At 53.1% G+C, this 24,033-nt stretch overlaps 2 protein-coding genes across 4 annotated transcripts in view; one reads left to right on the top strand and one right to left on the bottom strand.

Annotated features, from left to right (window-relative positions):
- The window catches only part of TNFRSF10B (TNF receptor superfamily member 10b), a 52,678-nt gene extending 49,539 nt beyond the window's left edge, over positions 1 to 3,139 (top strand). For both annotated transcript variants that reach the window (XM_017890010.1, XM_017890011.1), the window contains one exon: positions 273 to 3,139. In XM_017890010.1, coding sequence (XP_017745499.1) covers positions 273 to 586 — 314 coding nt within the window. In that variant the 3' untranslated portion in view covers positions 587 to 3,139. The remainder of the gene's footprint in view (positions 1 to 272) is intronic.
- RHOBTB2 (Rho related BTB domain containing 2) lies at positions 3,076 to 23,483 on the bottom strand. 2 transcript variants are annotated; one of them, XM_017890005.1, is made up of 10 exons: positions 23,039 to 23,483; positions 18,536 to 18,737; positions 17,688 to 17,791; positions 17,021 to 17,206; positions 15,420 to 16,438; positions 15,055 to 15,173; positions 12,491 to 12,641; positions 8,433 to 8,521; positions 7,472 to 7,577; positions 3,076 to 5,985 (listed from the first exon to the last, which is right to left on the bottom strand). In XM_017890005.1, the coding sequence occupies exons 2-10, from the start codon at positions 18,725 to 18,727 to the stop codon at positions 5,768 to 5,770; spliced, it is 2,184 nt and encodes a 727-aa protein (XP_017745494.1). In that variant the 5' UTR covers positions 18,728 to 18,737; positions 23,039 to 23,483; the 3' UTR covers positions 3,076 to 5,767. The 2 variants fall into 2 exon arrangements, with proteins under 2 accessions (XP_017745494.1, XP_017745498.1); XM_017890009.1 differs by lacking the exon at positions 23,039 to 23,483 and adding an exon at positions 19,014 to 19,271.
- Positions 23,484 to 24,033: the final 550 nt, after the last annotated feature.

Raw genomic sequence — 24,033 nt, forward strand, 5'->3', positions numbered from 1 at the left:
GGTTCATCCATCCTCCCCTGGTGGGTTCTCAGCTCTGTATGAGGGCTGATTCTCTGATGACCTTGACTCCCCGAAGCACCTTGGGTGCGGGGGAGGCCAAGCAGTGTGGGCGCGCTTTCTGTGGATTGGAAGTGGGTGGGCGCTGGAGCGGCAGGTTTGCCGACACACAGGGCTGTCCAGGTTCCCCGCCTTGGGTTCTGGGCCTGATGTGGGATCCTCTGCCCTTTCTGAGTCCCAACTCACCTGGCTGTCTCTGTGGCTTTCTCCACCAGCTCTGAGACAGTGCTTCGATGACTTTGCAGTCATCGTGCCCTTTGACTCCTGGGAGCCGCTCGTGAGGCAGCTGGGCCTCACGGACAATGAGATAAAGGTGGCCAAAGCTGAGGCAGCAAGCTCCAGGGACACCTTGTACGCGATGCTGATAAAGTGGGTCAACAAAACCGGGCGGAGCGCCTCTGTCAACACCCTGCTGGATGCCTTGGAGATGCTGGGAGAGAGACTTGCCAAGCAGAAGATTCAGGACCGCTTGTTGAGCTCCAGAAAGTTCATGTATCTAGAAGATAATGCAGACTCTGCCATGTCCTGAGTGTGAATCTCTTGAGGAAATCGGACCTTCCCTAGTTACCTTTTTTCTGGAAAAAGCCCAACTGGACTCCAGCCAGTAGGAAACTGCCACGATTGTCACGTGACCGGTACTGGACGACACTCTCCCATCCAACATCACCCAGTGGATGGAACATCCTGGGACTTTTTCACTGCACGTAGAATTATTTTTATAAGCGGAATGTGATAACAAGAACACTATGTAAATATCTAGATCATTCTATGTTTGTGTATATTTTGAGATTGGGTTTGGGATGTCCTATTGTCTTTACAGCACTTTATCCTAATGTAAACGCTTTATTTATTTATGTGGGCTACATTGCAAGATGCATCTGCCTTAACATCTACGCAGTTGATGTCCAACTTCACTTGACACTATATGATGTGAATTTTTTTCGGGGGCAGGGGGAGTGGTTCACTCTGTCTCCCAGGCTGGAGTGCAATGGTGCAAGCTTTGCTCACTATAGCCTTGACCTCTCAGGCTCAAGCAATTCTCCCACCTCAGCCATCCAAATAGCTGGGACCACAGGCATGTCCCACCACGCCCAGCTAATTTTTTGTATTTTGTCTAGATATGAGGGGGCTCTCTATGTTGCTCAGGGTGGTCTTGGACTCCTGGACTCAAGCAGTCCGCCCACCTCAGACTCCCAAAGTGCTGGAATTAGAGGCATGAGCCCCCGCACCTGGCCTTACCTTTCTACTTTTATAATTCTGTATGTGATTATTTTATGAATACGAAGAAACTTTAGTAAATGTACTTGTTTACATAGTTATGTGAATGGATTAGGTAAACATAAACTGAGGAGATGTACAATGGGGAAGAAGAAAAGTCCTCTGTAAGATGTCACTGTCTGGGTTCCAGTTCTCCCTCAGATGTACTTTGGTTTCAATGACTGGCAACTTCTAAAGGGGCCAGCCTTTTGAACTGGACAACCTTACAAGTATATGAGTATTATTTATATGTAGTTGTTTACATGTGAGTCGGGACCAAAGAGAACTGGATCCATGTGAAGTCCTGTGTGTGACTGGTCCCTACCTGGGCCGTCTCATTTGCACCTGTAGCCGCCATCTATGGACAGGCTGGGACTGAGGCAGACGGGTTAGATCACACACAACAAATAGGGTCTATGTCATATCCTATTTCCAGTGAATGTAGTGAACTTGAGCCCTGTTTGGGTTCACAAGAGAGAGGACAAAATCTGTCTCCCACGTCTGCCATGGCATCAAGGGGGAAGAATAGATGGTGCTTGGGAGTTGTATGAAATGGTTGCCATCTCAGGAGTAGATGGCCCAGCTCGCTTCTGGTGATCTGTCACCCTGAGCCACTGAGTTGCATTTTAGGGTACAGATTCCCTACTTGAGGAGCTTGGCCCCTCTGTAAGCATCCGACTCATCTCAGAAATATCAGTTCTTAAACACTGTGGCAACAGGACCTAGAATGGTTGATGCATTAAGGTTTTGTTCTTGTGTCCTGTTCTATTATTGTTTTAAGACCTCAGTAACCATTTCAGCCTCTTTCTAACAAACCCTTCTCCACAGTATTTCAGTCATGGCAGGATCATTTATGCAGGTAGTCATTCCAGGAGTTTTTGGTCTTTTCTGTCTCAAGGCATTGTGTGTAGTTTTGTTCCGGGACTGGTTTGGCTGGGACAAAGTTGGAATTGCCTGAAGATCACACATTCAGACTGTTGTGTCCGTGGAGTTTTAGGAGGGGGTGGCCTTTCTGGTCTTTGCACTTCCATCCTATCCCACTTCCATCTGGCGTCCCACGCGTTGTCCCCTGCACTTCTGGAATGCTCTAGTTGCTGCTACCTCCTGGTCTTTGCCTTTGCTGCGCCTTCTGTGCAGGACGCTCAGCCTCAGGGCTCGGAGGGAGCCAGTCTGGTCCCACCTCCCTTGTCCCTTCCACAGAGGCCTTCCTTGAAGATGCATCTAAAGTGTCAGCCTTATCAGTGTTTAAGATTATTCTTTTTTTATTTTTTATTATTTTGAGACAGAATCACACTCTCTCACCCAGGCTGGAGTGCAACGGCGTGATCTTGGCTCGCCGGGTTCAAGCGATTCTCGTGCCTCAGCCTCCAGAGTAGCTGGGATTACAGGCACCCGCCATCACGCCTGGCTAATTTTTGTATTTTTAGTAGAGACGGGGTTACACCACGTTGGTCAGGCTGGTCTTGAACTCCCGACCTCAGGTGATCCACCTCTTCCTCCCAAAGTGCTGGGATTACAGGCGTGAGCCACCACGCCAGGCCAAGCTATTCTTTTAAAGTAAGCTTCCTGACAACATGAAATAATTGGGGTGTTTTGTTGTTTAGTTACATTAGGTTTTGCTATATTCCCAGCCAAATAGCATGTTATACAGGACAGCCACTTACAGTATGTCACTCATGGTTGGCGTCCTTTCATGCTTCTGCCCTGTCAAAGGTCCCTATCTGAAATGTTATAGTACAAACAATACAAGGAAGCACATTGTGTACAAAATACATATGTATTTATGAATTCATGACCAAATTAAATATGAAACCTTATATAAAAAGGTGTGGTTTTTGTCTCCCGCCCCCCAACCTCCCCTCCTGTGAATCGGCTTTTGAGTGACAGGAGGCCAGGGCTGTGCTCCTGCTGGGACTCCTTCCTTCCTCCCTCCCCTGTTTTCAGGATTGGCCTGCTGGGGGTGTTTTCCTGCATCCAGGAATTCTCTGGAGTTCAAAGAGCTAGGTTCCTGGGGCCTGGGATTCATACTTCCTTCCCCTCTCTCTCCTGCCTGCTCCTCCCTCTGGGGACAGGGACACCTGTCTGCTGGTCTGGTTTACCCACAGCCTCCCAGGAGGGTTCTCTGGGCTGCCGGGTTGCATCTGGTTCCGACAGCTCTTGGGGAAGGGGCGGTGGGTCCCTTAAGTTGGGGGGCCGGCCCTGTTTCTCAGGGAGTCCCGTGGTCACTCTCCTACGGCTTCCTACAGCCCTGGGCCGACTTCACTTTCTCTGCCCCGGCCTTCCCTGCATCCCTACCAGGGTACCCAGGTTGCTCAGCCCTGCAGGCACCTAGACCTATTTCCCATTCCCCTTGCCCTGGAGGACCCACTCTCCCTCATCCACAGCTTCTGGGAGGCCCAGGCGTTCCCCAACGCTGTCCACCTTCCCTAGAGAAGAGGTGGAGATGCTCCAGGCTCCCACTTCCGTCCCCGCTGCCCTGCCCGTGGGCTTTTGGGCCTCACTTGGAGCCCTGGGGGGCGCTGAGCTGCAGGGAGGCCGAGCAGCCTGTAGAGGGCAGCACACGCATGGCTTTCCAGCCAGCCGCCCTGGAGGCCGCGGAGGGGAGGCAGCCACAGTCCTGGAGGAGCCTGGGCCTGGACAACAAGGCTCCCCCCTGGGTTAGAGCCGCTTGTCCTCCAGTCGCCTGCTCTCTCTTGATGGGGATTTAACCTCTGGTCACTAGGTCCTGTCGGCTGCCTTTGTTTCGGGTTAGCTCTATACCAGGCCTAACCAGCGTTTTGCTGGAGCCCACCCCTGGGCCAGGCCCTCTCAGCTAGAACATCTTTCTCAGGCGAGGCGACTCCTGAGCTCCCAGCCCACAGCCCCACTGCCTCCTGGCTCTGCCCCTCCTCCGTGGGACTCCATTTTTACACCTAAAAAGGGTGTGGGTAGTGAAATTTGAGTCGGGGTTAGAAAACAGAAAGGGGCAATTGTGGCCCAGCTTTTGCCCCATGGGGGCTGGGAGCTAGTTTCAATCCCCCACATTCCTCCAGCCGCGCCATCCTCCTCTCTAGACCAACCCTGCTTTTCCTCCTGCTCCATTCTCCCTCTTCTCCTTCCCCTTATCCCACCCCAGCAGTAATAAGGCCGTGCCCCTTCCCCTGACCTTTGGCCCCTATTGCAGCCCCCCCAAAAACACCCACCATAAGCACCCTGTGGGGTGATCCTCTGAAGGCAAGGAAGGGAGCCTGCAGTCTCCAGATGGGCAAAGGCAAGAGTCCGGTGCCATTTGAGCCCGGAGACCAAACCCCTCTTTGCTGCCAGCCCCGGCCCCTCAATCACCAGCCCTCTGGAGGCCAGGCCCCTGTGCCACCCTCGGAGCCAGCTGGCAGGGTCAGGGCCTCCGCAGTCAAAGTACCGAGTCCTTTCTTGAAAGGCATTGAAGTCGATTCTGCAACCTCTAAATCTTCACCTCCTCATCATGGGGGCCTCTGTTTATAGAAATGTGACCTAGGCAGGGGCTTTTTCTGATTTTCATTCTTTGGAGGGATAGAGGACAGAGTGTTGGTTGGTGACCTTTTGTTTCGGTTTCAGTTTGGTTGTTGTTGGGTTTTGTTTTTTGCTAATTTTGCCCCACCCTATAAAAAGCAGTGCCACCCAGAGGCAGGGGAGGGCCCTGAGGAGCACGGGGTCGCTGTGCACTCATTCCTACTTCCTTCTCCACCTGTCCCAGCTGCTTTCTTTGGTTCCCATCTCCAAATCTGAGGGTAAAGGAGGGGTGAGGGAGAAGTTTTTTGTTGCACCAAGAGGCACTGCTTCCAGACCTGGAGCTCCGAATGACCTCTGTCCCCATTCTCAGGCCTGTGCCAGCACAGCCCCCAGGACGGAGGGATGCTGGCAGGATGCAGGCCTTTCCATGTCTGGCCTTTTGCAGCTGGACCCCGGGATGTAGAAGCCTTGAGTTGGACTCTGAAGGCTCAATTTCTACCCTGACTTCTCCAGTAAGGATGTGAGTAGACTTCGTGTAGAAATGTCCACAAAACAAATGCAACACTCAAGTCCATCGGTGGAAAGACATGGCCAACAGGGCCAGGACCCTCGAGGATCACTTCTGCCTCCCTGGCCAGAGCAGCAACCAAGACACACAGAGAAGCCCTCGAGGCTGGGAGGCTTTCCCTTTGACTCTAGGGCTCTCAAACCCAGAGATAAAATGCCAGAGCTCTTTGCTCCTCCAAGCAGTTGTCTCCTGCCCTGCTTTGGGTCTGGGAACCTCTGCAGGTGGTTCCCGTTCTGCTCCACAGGGCTCGGCTCCTCTCTGGCTGAGCCACGATGGCTGGTAAGAAGAGCTGCACCCTGTGGGTCCTGGTTACGTGGGCCCCCAGTCCCTGTAAGGTGGATGGGGTGATGCGGAAGAGCAGAGGGGCGAGGGCGGATGGGGACAACAGCAGCAGGGTCAGAAGAGGGTGGCAGCATCTCAGACCACAGCCGAGGAGGAAGACGGGGATGAGGAGGAGGCTGCCGAGGAGGACGGGGAGGACGGACTGTTCCAGAAGAGCCAACGCCGCTTGGGCTGCCGCTTGAGGTGGAGGTAGTCCTCCTTCTCACGCTCCTTCCGTGCCCGCTGGTAATGATCTTCCTCCTTCAGGTACCACACAGGTGGCCACCGATGCTTCTCGAAATACTCCTGGTTTTCTGGAACAGAGAACAGTGCAGTTTGGTTAGAAAGGAGGCAGAGGGACAAGAGGAGGGTGGGACACCAGCCCCACCCCACCACAAGGCCTGCAGCAGGCCCCCAGCCCAGCCCCCAACACATTCCCGTGGCCCACGGCACATAAGCCCCTGAGGCAAGCAAAGTGCCCAAAAAGTGGGGCTGAAAGTCAGCACTGGGGAAGCCGAGTTCCTTTCCAAAGACGGGAGCGATCTAACAAGGGCTGCCTGTGCACTGGGAATGAAACAGACAGAGGTGAAGGATAAGGGAGAAGGGGTAAGCGAATGTCAGCCAGCATGGTTAGGGGATGAGAGTGGAAGTGTCTGGCCAGAGCTGAGGTTCGGAGGGGGAATATGGAGTCAGGGCACAGCAGGACACAGCAGCAGACCAGAGGAACGGCTGGCCTTATTCTGCAGGGTATGGGGGGCCATGGAAGACTACTGTTTCAATGGAAGGTCTGGAACCAGGGAGTGATGCTATTGGACCTGTGCTTTAGAAAGAAAATGCTAGGCTGGGTGTGGTGGCTCATGCCTATAATCCTAGCACTTTGGGAAGTTGAGGCAGATGGATTGCCTGAGGTCAGGAGTTTGAGACCAGCCTGGGCAACATGGTGAAACCCCGTCTCTACTAAAATACAAAAAAATTAGCTGGGCATGGTTGTGGGTGCCTGTAATCCCAGCTACTCGGGAGGCTGAGGCATGAGAATAGCTTGAACCCAGGAGGCAGAGGTTGCAGTGAGCTGAGATTATGCCACTGTACTCCAGCCTGGGTAACAGAGCTAGACTGTCTCAAAAAAATAAATAATTTTTTTTTTAAAGGGTTGTAGTAGTGAAAAGGAGAGATCGGGGTGAAGACTTGGCAGCATGCAGCAAAAACATGGAGCAGGGAGGAGGGTCACGGCAGTGCGGAGGGAGCCCAGAGAGGTCCCCATGGAAAGAGTGGCAGACCCCTCAGGGAGGCCAGGGATGCCCCTCCCTGGAGGCTGTGCAGTTCCTGTTGAGCTCTAGGGCCTAAGAAATTAATCAAGAAGAGACGGGAGGCCTCGGAGGATGCCCAGACCTGGGTGGTCCAAGCTGTGGCCTGTGCCCATTCCTGGGTTGTACAATCAATTTAGTGGGCCATGAGCATGATTTAAAAGATGTATATATTTTCCTGTATGTGTCCTGGGTCACAAGATGAAATGTGTTTCTTATTATGGTATTCTGTCCAGAAAAGTCTGAAATCTACCAACTGTAGTCCAGTGTCCTCTTCATACCTCTGAGAATGAGAAGCCAGAGAGGCAGGGTGAGGAGCCTCCAGGCCAGCGCTTTTCCTGGGGCCCCTTGGCTTGGCTGGAGGCTCCTTCGCAGGCTGCTCCCAGACCCAAGGTCAAGGATCACTGGCAGCCTCCGGGTCCCTGGGATTACGTGGGAGCTGTGGACCCCTAAGAGGAGGGCAGCAGGTACTGCCAGGGCTGGCCCTGATGCTCACCTGGGGACATGGCCTTCATGTCTCGGGGGAACTTGCGGCATACGTTGTTGTAGTTGGTGCAGATGTGGTGGAGACACCAGTCGGCCAGCTGGTACGCACAGTGGAACTGGGGACAGAAGGGAAGAGCATCTGTACTGAAATCCCCAGGGGAGAGGGTCTGCATGGACACCTCCAGCTGCCTTCAGAGCTGAAGCTCTGGTGCAGGGTGGGCAGAGGCCCTGCAGTCCTAGACAGCCTATGCCAGAGGCAAGGCCACACAAAACTGAGAAGGATGATGCTGCCTCAGGCTCCTTGGTGCCACCGCCAGCACCGCCATCATCTCACCTCTGTTCTGCCCACTCCCGGCATCCTCGCTGCAGACTTCAGAGCCCTATGTGGTGGCTTCATACTGCATCTGCCCTCCTCAGATCTCACCCCACGTGACTTCCCTCTCCTCCGCATCCAGGACCAAGGCAGCCTGTACCAAGGCACTGACAATGAGCTGAGGGAGCTGCCTTCCCAGGGGTGTCTGCAAGCCCTGCGTGAGCCATGCTTCCACTCCACACGCTAATCTTTGGTGACTGAATTTCTGGCACTGTGAAGGCCAGTGTGAGAGATTTGGCTTGTCTGTTTGGGATTAAGGGAGTGGGCGGTTAATTTCAGATGGAGAGTCCTCACTGCCCCTTAAATGACCTCAGGCAGGCAGCAACCATGTGTAAGCCTGAGCCTGGGGTTCCCTCCCCAGCCCTACTGCTGCCTAAAGTCTCATCCCTTCCCTGCTTGGCCAGCTCCCCTCCGGGTACATCAGGGAGTTCCCCAGCTGCTTCCTGGCATGGAGGAGGAGATGGGCTCTGCACAAAGAGCCCAGTCCGATGATAGGTTCTCCCACATACACTGCCTTCCACCCCTTCCCATTCACAGCCAATGGGCAGGCAGAGTGTAGAATTGAGACTGTTGTAGATTCCCTCCCCTGCCATGATACCTGAGCCAGTTCCAGGAACACAAGGACGTCCCCATCGATGTCCACCATCATCTGGGTCGCTTCCATCAGCCCGGTCACTGTGTACTGCTCTGTGACACACACGGCCACCAATCAGCCGAAGAAGCACATGACCCGCGCTCACCCTGTCCCCCCACGTCCCCCAGCTCACTTCAGGGCAAGGAAAACCAGGGCCCGGGCAGGTCCTCACAGGCCTGGAAAGGCCTCAGGCTATGAAGTCTGCTGCCAGCAGGGGGATCCCAGGGAGGAGAGCAAGACCTCAACGGGGTGGGGTAGGAAGAGTAGGAGGACATTAGAATTATCTTAAGAGGATTTTTGAAACTACGTATGTCCCGAGACATAATCTGATACAGGAAGAGTCAAAGTTCCCAACAGAACCAGCCTCTGATAGCAAAGGGAGAGTGTGTGAAACCTCATGTCTGCTGATCACAGAGAAAGGCTGAGAACTGTGAGTGAGAACTAGGAGTTTAGTTTAGTTGTTTGCTTTAATTTACATTTTGTAACGAATTGTGTACTAACCTTGCATTTTAAGTTAAAACATTTATATTGAAGAAGTAAACACCCTTGGTTCTGAATTTTAATTAGAAGCACCAGTATAAACTCATGAGGTATCTTATCTTTAAAAAGATCAATATCTTTCCCAGCTCTGCCCACAGAAAAGCCCTAGAAACAACAGTCTTCCCAGTACAATGAGCATTCCTAGTGCACACAAATACCAGTTCCACTTCTAACACAAGAAACCAGGACTTCCTGGAGAAATGGCTGATTCCAGGTCTAGGGCACAGAACGTTCAAGAGGAACCTAGAACATCCCATCATTCCAGATACAGAGGAAGCTCGTAAGACTCGAGCCAAGCCAAAGAGTGCAGGATTTGAGCTTCAGTGAGGATAACTGCAATTAACTGAAACCAATCAAGAATGTTCAGATCTAAGAGATCATAATAATACTTCAAAAACAAACAACCAGCCAGGCATGGTGGCTCACGCCTATACTCCCAGCACTTTGGGAGGCCAGGGCGGGTGGATCACTTGAGGCCAGGAGTTTGAGACCAGCCTGTCCAACGTGGTGAAACCCCGTCTCTACTAAAAATACCAAAATTAGCTGGACGTGTTGATATGTGCCTGTAATCCCAGCTACTCGGGCGACTGGGGCATGAGAATCTCCTAAACCTGGGAGGTGAAAGTTTCAGTGAGCCAAGATCATGCCACTATGCTCCAGCCCAGGTGACAATAAGACTCCATCTCCAAAAATAATTTTAAAAAGTAAAAAAAAAATGTAAAAAACCATACTGTAGTGTTTAATGACACACACTTAGATGATAAAACTATAAAGTAAAGTAAGGAAATACGCCCATAAAAAGTAACATAAAAAAAAGGAGTACTAGGCAAAGTGCTTCCTCTTAGGGAGGAGAGAGGAGTCTGTGAGAGAGGAGGGAGAGGCAGAGGACTTCTGGTGGCCGGCAAGATTCTAGTTCCTGACATAGGTCATGATTAGAAAGGCATTTTGCTTTATAATAATTCATTAAACTAGTCCAGGCTTGATGGCCCATGCCTGTAATCACAGCACTTTGGGAAGCTGAGATGGGAGGATCACTTGAGGCTAGAGTTTAAGACCAGTTCAGGCAACACAGTGAGACCTCATCTCTGCAAAAAATTTAAAAATTAGGCTGGGTGCCGTGGCTCACGCCTGTAATCCCAGCACTTTAGGAGGCTAAGGCGGGTGGATCACTTGAGGTTAGGAGTTCAAGACCAGCCTGGCCAACATGGCAAAACCCCATCTCAAATTACAAAAATGGGCTGGGTGTGGTGGCGTGCACCTGTAGTCCCAGCTACTCAGGAGGCTGAGGCAGGAGAATCGCTTGAACCCAGGAGGCAGAGGGTGCAGTGAGCCAGGATTGCACCACTGCACTCCAGCCTGGGTGACAGAGTGAGACTCTGTCAAAAATAAAAAATAAAAATAAATTTAAAAATTAGCTGGGTGTGATGAGGCAGGCCCATAGTCCAAGCCACTTGGGAAACTGAGTTGGGAAGATCATTTGAGCCCAGGAATTGGAGGCTGCAGTGAACTATGATCAGGCCGCTGCACTCCAGTCTAGGTGACAGAGCAAGATCCTGTCTCTAAAAAAAACATAATAACGATAATAATTCAGTAACCTGAACATATTAATGTGCTTTTACGTATTTGTGTTCTACTGAATAAAAGTTTTCAGCTTGAATTAATGGCCTCACAGGAAGCATATCTCACAAAACTTAAACCATCGCCAATTATATCAAACTTGGCATCTTCCACTGATCCTTAATAAGGCAGATATAAACATTTTTGTATATGTTCCCTAGTGTGTATCGATAATTTCAAGAAAAGTTACTTAACATTATTTTCAATGAGCCTTTCCACGCAGCAGTCCAGTTTAACATTTTTAATGACTACCATGTGAAAACTGCCTGTGTGTGCTTAACCAACGGTTTTTCTCTGACTTGCTTCTAACTGCCTGCCATGATGAAATGAACCTCTAGAAATAACTTTGTGCATTTTTCCCCTTTGGGTCATTTCTCTGGAGACAGTCTTTTAAAAGTGGAATTATTCCATCTAGGAATTTGAAGTTTTATGTGCTCTGGGAAGATCACATCATTTTTTCATGGACAGCAATAAAAGATACACTGTTGTAGCTGGGATCTTTAGAAGCCTCTCTTACTATCTGCCCCAAAGTCCCCTTTATCCCCTTCTGGGGACCCTGGATTCCCTCTGCAGCCTCTGCTCTTAATATTCTGGTTCTGATCAATGATTTCTGCCTTCTTTCCATAACCCAGCCCCACCTCATCATTCATTTTTCCTTAGAGGATTGCTGTTTTCCCTCATATCCGAACCCCGATCTTGATCATCTGCCTGGACCCCAGCAGCTCTGACACTGGGTCCTTCCCTGAACCTCAACTCAGTATGTGAGGATCTGCTCTCTGCCCCCCAACCTATGCAAGAATATTAACCTCGGCATCAACACCAGCACTGGTACCCATGCCACCACCACCACCAACTCAAATGCCAACTCTAACATGAACAAGAGCCGTCTGCCTGCTTGGGTCTCTGGCCCCAGGCTCCCTTCACCCCATGAGTACCACTTCTCTTCCCTGGCTCCTTGGACCCCAACTGCCTGCTACCAGCTTTCCCCCATGACTCAGTTCTTGCTCCACCTCAGAGAGCCCCTGGGATTGGTCCACACTAAAAGCTGAGCTCCAGCTCGCACAATCCATGCAGGGACTAAGGAGTGGCAGGGATGTCTGTGTGCTGTTTCAGAAGGAGGAAGAGAAGGTGATGTCAAAGTTAGGGGAAGAAGCAAAAAGGGCAAAAGAAGAAGAAGGAAAATGAAAGGAAGAAGGAGGAGAACCACAGGGCAGAAATGTGGGAATTGTGTTCTATTCTTTTTTGACTTCTTAAGCTTGTCCAAGTGAAGTCAAGCAAAGACCATAAAGCACTGTCATGGTCCACTTTTTGTTTGTTTTTGAGATGCAGTTTCGCTCTGTCGCCCAGGCTGGAGTGCAGTGGTGCAAATTCGGCTCACTGCAACCTCCACCTCCCGCGTTCAAGCAATTCTCCTGCCTCAGCCTCCCAAGTAGCTGGGATTACAGGTGCCCACCACCAAACATGGCTAATTTTTATATTTTTAATAGAGACGGGGTTTCACCATGTTGGCTAGGCTGGTCTTGAACTCCTGGCCTCAAGTGATCTACCCGCCTTGGCCTCCCAAAGTGCTGGGATTACAGGCATGAGCCACTGTGCCCAGACTTATGTTCCATTTTGTTGGGCTGAAATCACCTTTGGAGAGAGCCTCTCAGGTGACCCCATCAAACAGGCCCCGCACACACCCTTCTTCACTCTATGTCCTCATCCAGAACTTTGTGCCCATTAACAGATTCCATTTCATGTATGCTTAGCCCCTTGGACATCGGCTTGTCCTCCAGGAGGAGAGAGGTAAGAGGAGAACATCACACCTTGGGGTTTCCCTGGCCTCTCCCGCGGGGAGGTCCCCAGGCGCGCTGCTTAGTTACCTGTGAGGGCAACCAGGTGTGGCAGGCAGAGACGGTTGGCTAGGATGATGAGCTTCATGTCATCCAGGTCGGGGCTGGAGGTGAACATGCCCGTGTAGAGGTATTCCAGCACGGCCCGCATGCAGCTCTTGCTTGTGTAGGGAAACACCACCTGGGGCGGGAAGTAGTGAGCGGATAGCAATGAGGTCCTGCTTAGGAGAAGAGGAACTCAGCCCTGAGAAACGAAAGAGCTCTGGCCCTCATACCCGGGCTCCCTGAGACAGGCAGCCTTCCCTGTGCTGTGTGTGTATCTGCTAAGAAGACTCCAACATCTGGCCCCTAGAGCGACAACCTGTGCCGAGCCCCAGTTTGCTTACAGCACCAGAGTACAGGACTCTACTATCATTTATGTGTTTATTTTTAGAAACAGGGTCTTGTTATGCCATCCAGGCTGGTCTTGAACTCCTGGTCTTAAGCATTCCTCCGGCCTCAGCCTCCTCAGTGGCTGGGACTATAGGCACAAGCCATGGCGTCCAGCTTCTAAATTTTTCCAAAGGGACCTGGATACTACTCACTGGCACCCTCTGGAAGCCGCTCTTGCTCGTGGGATGCTTGAAGGAGGCCTTCTGGTCACCTCAACCTACACCCCAGCCCCTCCCATCCCTGCAGGGAACAGAAGTGGGATACAGAATAAGACCCATGGCAGCTGACTTCTTTCTGTCTGCTCAAAGCTGCTGCTTTGGGCCTCCAGGATCTCTTGAGAGCAGCGCTGCAACACAAACTGCCTTCACATCAGGCTCTCCAGGCTGTGCTGGGAACTGGCTAGAGCTTTAAAGCTGGCGTCTATAGTACTGAGAAGTGCCTGGGGCTGGCAGGCCCCTGGGGCCTGTAAGAGTTCCTAGTCTCACATTTTGTATATCCAAATCCTACTCCCACTTCAGAGACCAACTCCCACAGCTTCCACTTAGCCTTCCTTAAGTAATTCCTTCCCAGAAATCTTAGAAAATGCACACTCCCCATCACGGGATGTGATGCAGCCTCGTGCTTGGTTCTGTTTTTCATTCAAGCCTTTGGTGAGCACTTCCTAAGAGACTGGCGCTGAGAGGGTTTTTGGCAGAAGGAAAAAAACACGCGCGCTCAGAAGCAGTTACAGAACAGCAGGGAAAACTGTGTGGATGTTCAGAACTCCACGCGCCTGCAAGAAGTAGAACCTCGTTAACTACAAGGTTCGACACTCAGTGATGGGCAACTGAGGTCCAAGAGTTCAGAGCACACCAAGGGCTACTGCCCAGGCTACTCTGCTTGGAATGGAAGAGAGACGAAACCTAAGAGAATATTTCTAAGGACACATTGATAGGCTTCTTCCAACCCTAAGTTTCCAGTCTAGGTACATGAGAAAGTGGTGGCATCATGAGAGCTGGAGGGGCACTGATTAGAGGGGCAGGTGGTTCTACTAAGTATGCTTTTCCTTCCCTTCCTTCCTCCCTCCCTCCCTTCCTTCTTTTCTTTCTCTCTCTCTCTTTTTTTTTTTTTTGTGTGTGGAGATGGTATCTGTGTTTCCCAGGCAGGTCTCAAACTCCTGGGCTCAGGCAATCCTCCCACCTCAGCCCCTCAAAGTGCTGGGATTACAGGTGTGAGCCACCGCCTAGGCCTATTTTCTGTATTTTGATGCTTTGACAACTAAAGCCTTGCTGGCCCTATAGGGACTGCCTTCCCCAGGGCTGGCCAGGTCCTAGAGACAGTGAAGGAGTTGCCTGCAAGCGTGCCTTTCATATGCAAACCAACCAATCCAGAGCCCACAGTCCACCACCTCCCCTATGGGCTCTCACATTCCAGGCCACTATTCCCCTGCCCGAATCCCCCTAGAGCCAGGTGACAGACAACGAGAGACAGCCCCCAGGCCCCAGAGCCTGCTAACATTATTCAAACCAACTAATCCCAAACCTGATCAACCTGCCTCGCCCATTCCCTCCCATGGAAACCCTCTGCCTCCTGACTGACCCCAGAGCTTCCCCATGTGACCCCCAGCCATGGTGGTGTGGCATGCCCCGTCTTCTTGGGATCTGTAACAAGTTGTCTTATCAATGACAGCCATCTCGCAATCTGTGGGCCTCTCTATACCTCGATAATAATAAAACCTACCTTTTAAAACAGTGATGGATCCAGTTGTTTCAAGTGGGTCAGAGAGGCAGTAAGGTACAATGTAAAGAGCCAAGGAATGGAAGTCCTGAGTTCAAGTCCTAACTCTACTTTCAACTTCATACAAGTCACTTAACTTCTCAGGGGCTCCCTTTCCTAAGTATATGGTAGGAGCGGCACATGTGTAAGTTGTGTGTGAATTCAATGAGATGATGAACCGAAAGTGCTTTCTAAACTCTTACGTTGAGGTGTTAGTGTAATTCCCTCTCCTGGTGTATTGCATAATCCTTAGCTCCAGGAACCACCTCATAAACCTCTCTTGGGCCCATCACCCTGTGGTTAGCACAAAGTCAGTGATGAAGAAAGTACCCTGAATGGCAGTGCCTCAGATGTAAAGGGTGCCAATGTCTCACTCCCTCCTTCCCGCTTTGTGTCCTCAGCCTTACCTCCCGGGTGGAGCTCTCCACAAATGGCCCCCCGAACATGGCAGCCATCCAGTCACAGCTGGAAATCAACAGGGGCTTGTGGGCGCTGATGGTGCCATCATCCAGGATGAAGGTCACATCTGTCCAGAAGAAGCATCACAGGAGGACCGATGAAAGAAGGTGGGAGAATGAGCCCCAAGGGGAGCCATGGAGCCTCCTACTAAACCCAGAAGATTCGGGGCATGTAACAACCCCACTACCAGCTGGGGAAAACCAGGCTTCAAGAGCATGGCAGCCGCAGCTCCAGGACACCAGGAGCTAAGACCGACAGGCAATGCTAATAGCACCAATGCAGAACCCCCTCGCCTTCCAAGCATGTTTCATACCTGAGAAGGTGCCTTTTGCCAAACACTCCTTAACCCGGTTGGTCCGACGGACATGGAAGGCCTTGGTGATCTCCTGGTTCATGAAGGCCTCATTGTTGAGAATATTGGCCACCATCATGCGGAGATCAAAGACCTCGAGCAGCTCAGCAATGTGGGCAATGTGCATGAGGTCACGCTCATTCTCGTCCAGCTCCCCCGTGTACAGGTACTTGAGGACCGCGCGGAAGGGCCCCGGCTGGATGGAGTTGTCCATCTTCACCACCATCATCAGCCGGGATTTGTAGGTGAGAGGATCTTCTGCCATCTCTTCCTGGATGCTCACAAAAGCTCGGCTCCAGGAAGAGAGCACACGACCCCTGCCCGGCAGGTACCCTGTTCCGTTGCCCCGTAAGATCCCGTCGCTGGTGGAAGCACGGAGGCCAGCAGGACCGGAGCCCCCAGCCTCATCCACGCTCTCGCATACGTCAAAGCTGGCTGCTCGGAGCAGGAAGTCTCGCCCATGGTGGTGGTGGTGATGGTGGTGGTGTTGATCAGGGTGGCCCTGGTGGTCCTCTGGGCAGGCGCCCCCTGGCCCCGAGGGGCCCCCCAGCTCCCCCTCACTCAGGTCCATGAGGAACAGGTCATAGAACTTGGAGGAAGAGGTGGAGAGGTAGATCTTGTGGGCAAAGATGCGCACCCGCTCCTGCAGCACCAGGATGACGTCCGCGCAGAGCGGGTCCTCCAGGAGGTGGGCGGGGCACTCCTCGCTGCTGGAGGGGGGGTCGGGCACCACGATGATGGGGGGCGGTGGCTTGGGGGGTAGGAAGGGTGCCTGCAGCAGAGGCCGCTGCACGTTGCGGAGGTGGGACTTCCAGAACTGCAGGTGGCGGCGGGAGATGAGTGCAGCTCGGATGGCGTTGTCAAAGACGTCCTTGATGCCGAACTGGGCCACCACGCTGGTCTCATAGTAGGGGATGCCCAGCTCCTTGGCCACCTCCCGACCCTTCTCTGGGGGCAGGATTTCGTTAGGTTTGATGGGCCTGGTGGGTTCAAGAAGGAAACCAAGCTTGTGTTGGTGGTGGAGAGAGGCTGCCTGTTCTTTCACAGGCTGGAGGGACTCTGCTCAGGATCTGGGTGCCAGTCCCTACCCACTCCTGCCCTGCTCTGTCTGGCCAAATCCCATCAAGCTCCTTCAAGGTCCACCCCAAGCCCTCCTTCTTCCAGAAAGCTTTCCCTACTATGCCAGGCCCCAGTGACCGCTCCAGTGCAAAGTCGTGACAGCACTGCCTCTCTGGCAATTAGCAGGCAATGCTTCACATGGATATTTAACATGCTCACATATTTAGTTTATCCCTCAGCAAAATTATAGGACTTTTTCATGCAAATATCACCTCTTCCTCTTTGTCTTTCTTCATGGTGTTTTACACAGCACTGCCCATACCAGAGGTGTGCAACAGGTCTATGAATGAATGAATGAATGAGCATGCTTGTTGACTCCCGATGCAAGCTTGCTCCAAATGGAGGGAGAGACATGAGGCTCAGTGGAATTCCCCCAGGGCTGAGCAGGGAGCCATGGTGAGGTATCCATCCCTGTTTGTCTCCTTGGTACCAGCACCTCCTACCTAGCCAACGGTCGCCTAGCCCTGTTGACAGCCTCCAGGTCAGCGTAGCGCAGGTCCAACTGGCAGCCCACCAAGATGACAGGTGCTCTGGGGCAGAAGTGCTTGATTTCTGGGTACCACATGGTCTTGACATGGTGGAGGGAATTGGGGTTGGCAATGGAGAAGCACAGAACCACCACGTCCGATCTGCAGGTGGGAGAGTAAGGTTACAAGCAGAGAAGCAAGCAGTAGCTGACCTGGTCCTGGAACGTCTGTCCCACCCCAGCCCCATACACTCTCACACCTGGTTTAGGTATCTGCTCACGTGCTCTTACACAAAACGTACAATTACAATACCTCCAATTTATGTGGCATTTTAGAGCTCAAGACTTGTTTTGGCCTCACAGCTATCTTGTGAGTTAGAAATGGCCATTTTTACCACTTCCAACTGAGAAACATCATCTCAGAGCTACTAGGCACAGAGCTGGAACTCAATCCAGGCTTCCTGATCCCGGGCCCAGGCTCCCTTCACTGCCCCAGCTGCCCCAGCCCCCATGAGGCTCTGCCAGAGCTGTTTTCTCCACTCCTTCTTGCCAGCCAAAATTTCACAGAGGTGTTTGGTTCCTGGGAAAAGCAGGAAAAAACCCACCCTGTTGGTTCTCTGCAGGCGGCCAGAGGCCTTCCCTACCTCCCATAAGCAAAGCGACGGTCTTTGTGGTGGTCTCCAAAGGTGTCCCAGAGGCGCAGAGAGACGCTGACATCATCTACCACGTCTCGGGAGCGTTCCAGCACCTGGGACAGGGGAGGAAGAGTGGGACTCAAAGGCAGCAGTTTTGGGGTCCTCTGTGTGCCAGCTCAGGATAGGCGCCGGCTGACACCTGGAGGCTCCAGACAGCACCGGGGATGGAGGGACAGGGCCGGCATCACCCACTATGCATCCTGCACAACTTTCATCCACATGAAATCTACATAGAATCAATAACAAGCGTGGCCTCCAAGCTGACCAGGAGTGGAAGAGACCCTAAGCAGGTGGAAGAGACCCTAAGGGGGTGGAAGAGACCATAAGCAGGTGGAACAGAACCTAAGGGACGGCTATGGGTGTGGAAGGGGCCTCTTCGGGAGCTGACCCTTGTTCCTCATTTTCCCTGCAAACTGCATGTTTGGGAGCCTCTGGTCTTTCACTATCAGCTGCTAGCTTCTTTGCTTCTCTCGGCTTGTATCTCTTCCAAGTCCCAGTCCCCAGTGCTCCCCATTACTTAGGGATGTGACTACATACAATGCAGTACCCCAGACAAAGCTGGAGTCTCAGGCACCAGTTCAGTCCCTGAAAACACAACCAGCCAGAGACGCTCCCCTGGGGCAGGCTTGGCTCAAACCTCTCTCCAGGGGCTCCTTCCTCTTCAGCTGCCCCTACCCCACCCTGTCCCACCCCTGCAGGGCTCCTGTGAGCTCTGGAGATACCAAGCTGTGCCTCAGGAAGCCCCCAAGCCCAGACTCATGGCTTGGACCCCCAGCCAGGTAGCCCTGCAGCCTTACCTCCTGGCACACACGATATTGGTCGATGGCCCACACTGTGGGCACATGCGTGGCCAGCAGCTGGTACTGGGTGAGGGTGGCATTGCAAGCACGGGCACAGATGAGCCTAGTCTTGCCCACGGCGTTGTCCCCCACCACAACGCACTTGATGGTCTCTACGTTTGGCCTTTCATAATCCATGTCAGAATCCATTAAACGGGACCTGAGGGAGAGGAGGGAGGCAGTCAGGATGGCACGGCATGCCAGCTCGCCATGGGCCAGGGCCAGCACCCGCAGCTCTCCTCAGTCAGGCTGCCCTTCTGCAAGCCCCGGAGCTGACAGGAGGAAGAAGGGGCGGGCAATGTTCTGGGCAAGAGCTCTGCGAGGGTCCAAGAGGCCAGAAGCCCATTCAGGCTGAGAGGAGCAGTGCCACCAGATGGGCCGCCTGTCCCCTTCCTGCTCCCACCATCCTCCAGCTGTGCGTCTGGATGGAGGAGACCTGCACGAGATCACCAGTGGGGCCTGCCGAGGCCCTGCCCTGTCTCCTCTCCAGAGAGGGCAGCTCACTTCTCATCTGCTCTCCTCTTCCTTCCCCAGCAGGGCAGTGGCAGCAGAACAACAAACAGCTGAGAGAAGCAGAGTCGGCCAGGTCCCCACCCCTTCCCAGCATGCCTGGGGGCAGAGCACTTTAAAATTTAATGGACTTGTCAGAACTGGGCAGCGGCTCTCCCGGCCTCCACTCCTTCCCTCGCCCTCTCTGGTGGTGGTGGATTTCCAAGCCCTAGCCTGCCTAAGTGCATCCTTCAACCCCAGACCCCAGCCCCCTTTATGGAGATGCAAGAGTTTTTCCTCCCAGCCTCTCTGGGATGGGGAGGTTCCTGGATGCACCTGACCAGCCAGGGGCCTCCCTTTCTCTACTCTGGGTCTGTCCTGTTGCCCATGTGTCATGCTCAGCTATGGGTCCAGCTTTGAGATGGGGGTGAGGGGAACCACAGGCCTGTGATGGTACAGTCAGTGGCCAATGGGCCTCTACTTCCCCGACACGGGGCTGTCCTCCCGGCACCTTGCCCCCAGCCTCAGAGAGAGTGAGATCCACCTCCACCCTCTTCTGCCCTTCCCATTCCTAGGGAGGACAATTCTCAGGCTGAAGATCCCAGGCAGCTGGCACTCCTGGGTGATGTTCACTAAACTGGCTACCTGGGTGATGGGGTTGCCAGGAAGCAAAGGATCAGAAACTTGAGCCTACATTTCTGGGCAAATTCTTGCTTCAGTTGCCTTCGATGTTGAGCAGAGAGGAAGTGGCTTGTCCACCTCCAGAGAGGGATGGCTTGAATGAACAAACAGAAAGCACTTCTGTAGTCAAATGTCATGTTAGTGTTTAAAAACCTGTCGCCAGGAGGCCCTGGCCTCGGCATCCACCCTCCTAGGATTAGGGAGCAAGGGCAGGGCTGGCATTATTAGGAAGCTTGGTTTCGCCAGCATCATCTGCCCGCCCCACTCACATTCCCTGTGTGTATGAAAGTTGTCTGGGGGGGCTTTAGCACCCAGAGTCATCCCTCCTAGGCCAAGGAAGACTGAGCTCTGAGTCCTGGAGGCTGCCCAGGCACCCTGGCTGCTGAGCCATCCATCCCAGAGCCAGGCCACCAGCAGCAACAGGGAGGCTCCATTCCTGCCGGGCTGTAACTGGATGCCAGCATGCAGGGATGCAGACCGAAATATCCAAGTAACGATAGCAACTGGGATTCGCGCGAGTGGATGCATCTCAGCAACCTAAGCAAAAAGTGCAGCAAGGACTTCTCAATGAGACAACCTCCTCCTCCTTCTTGGAATGGTACAGGATCTGGACCCTTCAACGAGGTCTCCATGCAGTGCCCTCGCGGTCTCCAGGGAAACTGTATCATCCCCTGTCTCTCCTCACCCTCCCTCAGCAGAGAACTGATTTTTGTTTTTGCTTTTGTTTTGAGACTGAGTTTTGCTCTTGACACCCAGGCTGGAGTGCAGTGGCATGATCTCGGCTTACTGCAGCCTCCGCCTCCTGGGTTCAAGTGATTCTCCTGCCTCAGCTTCCCAAGTAGCTGGGATTACAGGTGTGTGCCACTATGCCAGCTAATTTTGTATTTTTAGTAGATACTGGGTTTCGCTATGTTGGCCAGGCTGGTCTCGAACTCCTGACCGTAAGTGATCTGCCCGCCTTGGCCTCCCAAAGTGCTGGGATTACAGGCATGAGCCACCACGCCTGGCCCAGAGAACTGTTATTCTAACCATAGGCTTCCTCCTCCCAATTCTCTCTCCTGAGCTGAGGACCGGGAACCCCACTTTCACAGTTCCTGGTCTCAAGTTGAGGGATGTGCTGGCACCAGGAGGTGGCACCTGGGCTGTGGTTTCTGTTTTGTCAAGCGAATACCAAAACAGATACAATCCCAAATACAAAATATGTGCAGCTGGAGGATAAAGATTAAAACCCAAGAGCCAAAAGAACTTCTTTCTCAAGTTTCGATTCTCGCAGCATATAGGTCTGTAGACCGAAGCGGGGGAATGAGGAGGCATAATGGAGGGGTGTCGGTTCTCAAATGCAGGAGCACCTTGACAATGAGAATAATGCCAAGACACCAGCAGAGCAGTGCTGGGCCAAGTTCAGCTACTTTGTGATGAAAACGCTGGTGCACCCCTTGTGCTATGTCACCTCTAGGGTCAAGCAGGGGTCAGCCAATCAACAAGTGGAAATTGACAAATACTGTGCCATGAGTTTAGACACCAGACCTGCTGAGTTGCTTCCCAAGCTGCGCGACCCCTTCCATCCGTTCCCCAGCCCCTTCAGCCATCCCCGGCTTGTCCTTCAGCTGCCTCTCCATTTATATCATCTCACCCTTTCTACCCTGTCCCAACTGCCTGACTGGCAAAGTTCACTGTCCTATCTAGGAAGGGGCAAGTCACTTCAGTTTTCTGGATATCAGTCTCCCCCTCTGGGAAATGGGTATGAAGGTACTGGAAGAGTCTCCTGAACCATGGATAATTTGTGCCAAGAGAGGCTGGGCTGAAAGGAGGTGTTTGTCTTCTTATGTAATGTGGTATTATATAATGCTAGATTGCATATCTATATGTGTAATTATATCTCTCTTTAAGATACAGACTGGCCCAACTCAGCCGGCAAAACTCTTAGTCTAATCAGGCCTGTCTTAAATGAGGATCCTATCCTGGAGACAGCGTGCCAAGAGTAATACAATTTTTGCCCTAGGATGTTGCTGATGTTGTATCATGGCTGATGTATGGTGATACAGCCCACTCACTGAGCTTCTCAACTTACCCTCTCCCTCCGGCTCTCTCTTCTTCCGTGACTCCAGACTCTCCCTCAATTGCCTCATCCCCACTCAATCAACCTCCATAAACTATGACCTCTGCACCACCCGGCCCTGGGCATCACAACCCCCAACTCACTCCTCTTCCATGACAATCGCAAAGTCACTGGTATGTGTTCCTTCCATCCCTGTCCCATGATCCCTGTGCCCCTCTCCAAAAACAGCCTCCTGCCCACCGCTCTCCCAGCTCTTTGTACTTGGTGCAAGCCAAAACCCAAGGTGTGCTGAAATTAGCTACAAACCTCGTGCACTCCCAGTCCCACCCCCACACCCCTACACACACTCTTTGCAGAGCTCAGAAAGGGCCCCTTTCCATCCCACAGCTGATAGGAGGCTTGTTCATCTGTGGCTGCCCTAGTCTGGTTGTCAAGGAAACAACAGAATCTCCCTGGGAGCCTGGCTTGTCTCCTAGCAACCAATATCCCACATCATCTTACAAAATGGGAAAGGGAGGAAAATCCTGAAAATGAAGGTAAAATCAAGGGAGATGGGTTGGAAGGGAAAACTGGAAGGAGAAGAACAAAGAGAGAGTGGACTCCGAATTCTGGGAGGCTCCCACGGGGGTCGCTGGCATTGCAAGAAGCCCCATGCAGATCCAACAGAAAGCAAGGCCCAAAGGGACCCTGAATGGTCATATTAAAGAAATACAAGCCTAAACACGGGATAAGCCCCCTCAAACCTAAAATGTGGACACATCACCAAACACCGCCAAGGATCTCCCCAATAGTTTCACAGAACTCAGTTACATAGACTGCAATTGAGTTGAGTTCAAAGAACCAGCTCCAGAACGGCCAGCAAAACACCCCAATTCCACTGCTGTTTTGTTTTTGTTTTCTTAACAGAATCACTTCCACCACTCTGGACCGTGTTTCTTTTTTTCTGACACGCTACTCTGCACACACACAAAACAGAAATTTAAAATTTGTTAAACATCGAGAAGGGGGAGGGGCACGACATGCCGAGGCAATCAAGTCATCTTCCTTTCCCTAGAAACACCGGAAAGGATTAGTCTCCAGCCCCTCTGAACCCAGTTGCCGGAGCCAGAGCCCAGGGAAGAGTGGGGCTCAGGAAACATAGCGAGGGGCGCAGCAGGGCCGGGAGGGCGACGCGGCGCGTCTGCAAGGGCTGCTGGCCACCTCGCCATAACCGCGAGCAGCCATCTACTTACACCACTACATGTGACGGGGTGGCTTCTAGCGTGAGGAACACATCTTTTCCTGCTGAGCACACTCATTTTAGTGAAATGTCGAGGGTCCCTCCGCGCCTGCAAGTTGGGACGACGCCGGCGCCGCCGCGCTGCTGCTGGGCTCCAGCCTCCCGGCCGGCTCGCGGCCGCTCAGAAACTCCGGCAGGGCAGCCCAGGCCGGACGTGGGCCCAGGAGCGGACGCGCGCGCTGCACTGCAGCCGCTGCCCCTTCCGGATCAGCATCGCCCCGCGCCCCGGGCGCCCAATGTCACGGCGGCGCGCGGAGGCCGGGCTGCGGAGGCTGCAGGCGGCGCGCAGGGCGCGCCGGGAGAGGGGCGAGGCCGCCGCCGCTACGCGCCCGGGCCCGCGGCGAAGGCGCTGCGCGAAGACACCTGGCGCTGCAGTCCCAGGGACCGCTCCGCGGACCTCCTTTTTTTCTTCACCAAAAAAAGGAATAGGGGAAAAAACAAGAAAAAAAAGAGAGGGTAAAAAAGGGGGGAGAAGAAAATCGCACCCCAAGACGACGGCCGTACGGCCACGCCCACTGCTGCGCGCGGTTGGTGGAAAGCGTTCGGGGGGCGGGGAGGGGGCGGGCGGGAGAAGAAGGGGATTGGGCGCTCCGTAGACCCCGCCCAGCCGCACCGCTCCCGCCCGCCGCCCGCGCTCCTCCGCCCCTCCAGCAGGGACGCAGCGAGGAGGGTCTCGGCTCGCCGGTCTGGGTGGTGCAGGTCCCTCCACCTGGCAAGGCGCAAAACCTCCCCGGACGCCCACGTTGTTTTCCCCTTTCCTTCGGGAGGCAGGGAAGAACCTCTGAGAGGCATCCTAGTGCGCCCTGGAAGGGATGCTAGTTGGAGGAGAACGTGTGGTTGTAAACCCAGGTCCCCACCACTTGCCCATGGGGAGGCGACGGGGAGGGGCAGTCAGGGGGTGGGTAGGAACGAAGAACAGGCGTTTCCATAGGAGCCCTCTGCTGCCTT

The sequence above is a fragment of the Rhinopithecus bieti genome, unplaced genomic scaffold (genome assembly GCF_001698545.2).
Source record: "Rhinopithecus bieti isolate Rb0 unplaced genomic scaffold, ASM169854v2 scaffold_20129, whole genome shotgun sequence".
NCBI classification, from domain to species: Eukaryota; Metazoa; Chordata; class Mammalia; order Primates; family Cercopithecidae; genus Rhinopithecus; species Rhinopithecus bieti.

Coding starts and splice junctions, on each gene's coding strand:
- RHOBTB2 (XM_017890005.1), bottom strand. CDS start 18,727: ATGGATTCTGACATGGATTATGAAAGGCCAAACGTAGAGACCATCAAG. Junction 17,792..18,535: donor AATATCGTGTGTGCCAGGAG/GTAAGGCTGCAG, acceptor CCCCTGTCCCAG/GTGCTGGAACGCTCCCGAGA. Junction 5,986..7,471: donor CATGAAGGCCATGTCCCCAG/GTGAGCATCAGG, acceptor TCTCTGTTCCAG/AAAACCAGGAGTATTTCGAG.